This window comes from Thecamonas trahens, assembly GCF_000142905.1.
Source record: "Thecamonas trahens ATCC 50062 unplaced genomic scaffold supercont1.103, whole genome shotgun sequence".
Taxonomy (NCBI): Eukaryota; order Apusomonadida; family Apusomonadidae; genus Thecamonas; species Thecamonas trahens.
The window spans coordinates 1-5,896 of NW_013657577.1; the positions used below are offsets into that span (position 1 = coordinate 1).

Below are 5,896 nucleotides of genomic sequence, written 5' to 3' on the forward strand. Positions count from 1 at the left end.
GCCATCCCCACCTCTGCCGTCACCGCCTCCTCCGCCGCCCCCGTTCTTTAGTGGATTCTCGTGCCAGGACGTTGGATTGGATGGCATGAAGGTTGCCTGGCAGCCGATCACAGGATCCGACACATCCATCACACTCGGAGTCTCGGTCCCGGCGGCGGCTGGCTGGGTGAGCATGGGTCTTGTTCCCAACGCGAGGTCGATGGCCAACGGCGACTTTGCGTTTGCGTATCTGGACGGAACGACGCCGAGAGTGCTTGACACGTACCGCGGAGCTGGATCGGGCGTGGTCTCGATCGATTCCACGAACGACTACACCGGCGTGACGGTTGAAAACTCGGGCGGCCTGCTGCAGGCCAAGTTCACGCGCAATCTGGTGACCGGCGACGGGCAGGACCGCGACATTGTGGCGGGCAACAACCTTGTGGCATGGGCATTCAACTCGGACACTAATCCTTCGAATCCGCCGGCCAACGGCGATTACCACACGGCGCGCGGTGCGATGAACATCGACTTTACGACCTCGACACCGTGCGTGCCGTCACCACCGCCGCCGCCTACCTCGCCGCCGCCGCCACCCACTTCTGGCGGCGGGGCAGGGGCCATCGACCTCAGCTCTGCATTTACCTTTTCGGACGGTCCGTTCACGATGCGATTCAAGGTCGACACCGTCAACAACCAGGTCTCGTTTGCGCTCTCCAAGTCCGGCTCGGCCGGATACGTGGCCATCTGTTTCACCGAGAGCGCCGGAGTCATGGGCCCGGGCGACTCGTACGTGGCGTTTGCGTCGTCGGCAGCATCGGGTGGGTACGTGGTCTCGGATCGGCAGAATCCCAGCGGCAAGTCGGCGCCGCCGGCGGATGCCAAGCAGGACGTGCTCGGCGTGAGCGGGTCAGAGACTGGCGGAGTGATGACGGTCGAGTTTGTGCGGGCGCTCGACACTGGCGACAACGGCGATGTAGTCATCAGCGACGCCGACATCAACATTGTCTGGGCGATTTCCGACAGCGCGACGCCAGGCGGCGGAGCCGGGTCGGCGACGTCGGGGGTGAGCAGGCACTCCACGACGTCGACGGCTGCGATCAAGATCAACTTTTTCACCGGCAAGGTGTCCAAGGACGACCTTCGCGAGAAGCTCATCAAGGCGCACGCGTGGATGATGATCATCTCGTGGGTGGTGCTCATTCCTGTGGGCATTGTGGTGGCGCGATTCCTCAAGGACAAGCTCGGAGTGTGGTGGTTCCGTGTCCACCGGTTCACACAGTGGATGGCGGTGCTGGCGACGTTTGCGGCGTTTGGGATGGCGATCTGGTTCACCAACGAGGACTTTAAGGGCGAGAACAAGAGCCACAAGCTCATCGGACTTGCTGTCGTGCTTGTAGCGTTCCTGGAGCCTGTTCTCGGCGAGCTCTCGAACCTGATGTGGTCGCCGGACCGGAGCGGGACGCCGTGGTTCCCGGACAAGATCCACTGGTGGGTGGGCCGCGGGCTCACGCTCCTTGCGATGGCCAACTGCTTCTTTGGCATGCAGGCCAAGGATTGGCCTTTGTCGACGTATGTTGCCGTCGGGTTCGGCATCTTCCTTGTCGTCGTCGTCTACATTGTCTTTGAGTTTACCGTCGGCGCTGTTCATCACAACAAGAGCGACGACTACACGAAGGACGCAACAGACAACCTGGTTGCGCTCACTGTGCTGTGAGTGGTCAAATATATACTACATTGTTCGGGCGCAAGAATAACAGACTCATCGGACTTGCTGTGTGAGCTCTCGAACCTGATGTGGTCGCCGGACCGGAGCGGGACGCCGTGGTTGCCGGACAAGATCCACTGGTGGGTGGGCCGCGGGCTCACGCTCCTTGCGATGATCAACTGCTTCCTCGGGATGAAGGCGAAAGAGTGGGGCGCGGCGCCATACGTCATTGTCAGCCTGCTCATGGCAGGCTTTGCAGTTGCGTGCGTTGTGCTTCAGTTCACCATCGGCGACGTCCACCGCGATAGCAGCGGCGGTGGCGGCGTCGGCGGTGGCAAGTCCAAGCCGACGACTACGGCCACCGAGAACGACGAGATTGTTCATGACGACATACAAAACGCGATTAGCGGGTGACGTGCGATGGGTCTTGATTAGTCGGCGAGGATGTTCACGACATGAGACTCGAGCAAGACAACGACGATGTCGGCGTGTCCGAGATAGTCGACGATGCGCCTAAACGAGTCATCGTCCATGGCCATCGGCGTATTCGGATAAGTCTGGTTCCAGTGGTCGAAGACAACCTCTACCGCGGCGACGTGTCCGCCACGGTATGCCTCGTTGAAGATGTGGCGTAGATGTCGGCCAAAGTCGCTGTGAGTCTGACGGCAGGCAGCCAGCAGGCCAAGAGCGCCATGGGCGACGAAGCTGTAGACCAGCAGGCACCAGACATTCCGCGCAAAAGTCGTGGGCAGCAGGGCGTGGCGGAAGACATCCCAAACAGCGGCCGGGTTGCACGGATTCGCAGACAATGAGCATGCTACGGCTATTGATGCGGCGCGCCACCAACCGCGGCGGGCGCAGCGCAAGTCTGGTCAGCGTGCGGGCTTGGTTGCGGCCGTGCTTGTCACCGAGCAGTTGAATCGTGAGGCGCGAGCAGGTCGAGGCGAGCGCGACTACATCGAGATCCGAGAGCAGGTCTGTCTCGTACGCGATGGCATGGATGAGCTAGCTCTGTAGCGAGGTCGTGCAGGCATGGCGCAGCCATGACGAGATGAAGAGGACAGAAAGAGACGACAGAGGTGTGTTTGTGGGACAAGGACAGGCCTCTCGTCTCTACGATCGGGCATCGCATAGCGAGACCAAGCTGGAGATGTGAGAAAAAGCTCTGTATATGTCTTCCTGTTCTCGAGAACACTTGCAGAAGAGACATGATGTGGCCAAAGCTCAGTGCATGTCGACAGGAGGCGACAAATGTGGTTGCTCGCATCTGTGGCATCCGTTTTTTTTTGGTTGGCCAACCTTTGCCTGCGCACTTTGCTGCCACTTCACCCCACAACAGGCAGAGCATGCGAGTGACAGCAACGCTTTCTCTTGTTGTGGCTATCCTGGCAATTGCAAGCGGTACGGCCACGAAAGCGGTGTCAATGAGAGTGTGTACAGTCTCTGTTGGATGAATAAAAGAGGTAGAGGCGGCGCGCAGTGGTTGCTACAGGTGCTTGCATGCGGTGGCGCCGAGGAAGCGAACTCATGCACTCACAATGCGGCGGCGAGGGGCGCGCATGGCGGGGAGATAGGCACGCCTACGCGGACGTACTCGTCATGCAGGGTGGTTACCGAGATTGGAGCGAGCTACAACTACAGGCTGTATTGGGAGTACGTTACGAGACATAGAGTCGAGGGCTAGCGTGCACGGTTCGCCTAGTTGGCCTCTCGCCATGCGCGTGCTCGTCATGTCGTCAGCCGTCGAGCCCTTGTGGCGGGAGCTGCCTCTTTTTTTTTGTGGATGTCGAGATTGAGGGAGGTTTTGAGGTGTCTCCTTTTTTTATGGGTCGGTACAGCGGGAGGGGAGGGGTGGGGACTCACGCTTGCTGGTCGACTGTCGGATAGCACGCTGACCGGCGCTTCGACGTCGATCAAGATGGCGATGGAGGCTGAGGTGGACGGATGGGTTGGTTTTGGTGTCGGCGGGAGCCCGTTGATGAGCGGGATCGACACCCAGGTCGGCATGATGACCGGCGGTGGGGCGGTTGTTGACGGAATGTCGTCGGGGTCAGTCCGACCGACGGCGGATGGCACCAACGACAACACAGCTGTGGCGGTCAAGAATGTGGGCGGAGTGCTGACGGCTGAGTTTGATCGGGTGCTCAACACGGGCGACGGCAACGACAACGTGTGGTTGGCGACCGGGATCAACTCAGTGGTGGTGGCGGTGGGCACTGGTGGCACACCTACGACGACTGGATCGTACGGTGGACATGCGGCGCGGGCGCGGTTCAACCTCGACTTTTCGGTGGCATCATCGTGCCCTGCGCCTCCGTCGCCACCGCCGCCGCCGCCACCGGCGCTGCTCGACGGCCTGTCATGTGCTGTGGTGGGGACCCAGGGTATGCGTGTGTACTGGCAGCCGATCACCGGGTCGGACACGGCCGTCACGCTCGGGATGTCTTTCCCGACCGCAACCGGGTGGCTCGGCTTTGGCTTTGTGCCAGGCGCCACATCGATGGCCAACGGTGACTTTGCGTTTGGCTATCTCGACGGGACCAACCAGATGGTGCTCGACACGTACCGCGGAGCTGGATCGGGCGTGGTCTCGATCGATTCCACGAACGACTACACCGGCGTGACGGTTGAAAACTCGGGCGGCCTGCTGCAGGCCAAGTTCACGCGCAACCTGGTGACCGGCGACGGGCAGGACCGCGACATTGTGGCGGGCAACAACCTTGTGGCATGGGCATTCAACTCGGACACTAATCCTTCGAATCCGCCGGTCGACGGCGATTACCACACGGCGCGCGGAACCACGACGCTCAACTTTACGGCCACCGCCGTCTGTCCGCCGCCGCCGCCGCCGCCGCCACCGGCCGCCACGGCTCAGATCGACCTCACGGATGCATTTACCTTTTCGGACGGCCCGTTCACGATGCGATTCAAGGTCGACACCGTCAACAACCGGGTCTCGTTTGCGCTCTCCAAGTCTGGCTCGGCCGGATACGTGGCAATGTGCTTTACCCAGAGCGCCGGAGTCATGGGCCCGGGCGACTCGTACGTGGCGTTTGCGTCGTCGGCAGCATCGGGTGGGTACGTGGTCTCGGATCGGCAGAATCCCAGCGGCAAGTCGGCGCCGCCGGCGGATGCCAAGCAGGACGTGCTCGGCGTGAGCGGGTCAGAGACTGGTGGAGTGATGACGGTCGAGTTTGTGCGGGCGCTCGACACTGGCGACAACGGCGATGTAGTCATCAACGACGCCGACATCAACATTGTCTGGGCGATTTCCGACAGCGCGACGCCAGGCGGCGGAGCCGGGTCGGCGACGTCGGGGGTGAGCAAGCACGCCACAACGTCGACGGCTGCGATCAAGATCAACTTTTTCACCGGCAAGGTGTCCAAGGACGACCTTCGCGAGAAGCTCATCAAGGCGCACGCGTGGATGATGATCATCTCGTGGGTGGTGCTCATTCCTGTGGGCATTGTGGTGGCGCGATTCCTCAAGGACAAGCTCGGAGTGTGGTGGTTCCGTGTCCACCGGTTCACACAGTGGATGGCGGTGCTGGCGACGTTTGCGGCGTTTGGGATGGCGATCTGGTTCACCAACGAGGACTTTAAGGGCGAGAACAAGAGCCACAAGCTCATCGGACTTGCTGTCGTGCTTGTAGCGTTCCTGGAGCCTGTTCTCGGCGAGCTCTCGAACCTGATGTGGTCGCCGGACCGGAGCGGGACGCCGTGGTTCCCGGACAAGATCCACTGGTGGGTGGGCCGCGGGCTCACGCTCCTTGCGATGATCAACTGCTTCCTCGGGATGAAGGCGAAAGAGTGGGGCGCGGCGCCATACGTCATTGTCAGCCTGCTCGTGGCAGGCTTTGCAGTTGCGTGCGTTGTGCTTCAGTTCACCATCGGCGACGTCCACCACGATGCCGGCAACGACAAGGAGATGGACGATTTGTGAGTCGCAGCTCGGGCTTGATCACTTTACTAAATGACACTTTGTTTTTTGCAGATGTTGAGCCGATGTCGACCGGTCGTACATGAGTGTGATGATCTCGAACGGTCTGCGTGTGCCATCACCCAAGCCAGCGTGTCGACGGTCACACTTTGACCTGTCCATGCGGCAAAGGCAACCACGGCGCACCACCTCACGGCAGGAAGGAGAAATATGTCCAGTGGTGCGACAGAGGCCTTTGTCTCGTGTGTAGCATGCGTGCTGCACCGCGA

General features: G+C 61.0%; 2 protein-coding genes across 2 annotated transcripts; both read left to right on the forward strand.

Moving 5' to 3' along the window:
• Nucleotides 1–7: 7 nt before the first annotated feature.
• Nucleotides 8–1,754, forward strand: AMSG_11544 (uncharacterized protein; the record flags this gene model as incomplete). The annotated part of the gene is made up of 1 exon (XM_013897148.1): nt 8–1,754. A coding segment is annotated over one exon (1,689 nt), but the record flags the coding sequence as incomplete, so codon positions are not given.
• A 20-nt stretch (nt 1,755–1,774) lies between these two features.
• Nucleotides 1,775–5,682, forward strand: AMSG_12462 (uncharacterized protein; the record flags this gene model as incomplete). Its single annotated transcript, XM_013897149.1, has 5 exons — nt 1,775–2,018; nt 2,625–2,671; nt 3,031–3,088; nt 3,262–3,340; nt 3,575–5,682. The coding sequence occupies 5 exons, from the start codon at nt 1,775–1,777 to the stop codon at nt 5,628–5,630; spliced, it is 2,484 nt and encodes an 827-aa protein (XP_013752603.1). The 3' UTR covers nt 5,631–5,682.
• Between the last annotated feature and the right edge of the window lie 214 nt (nt 5,683–5,896).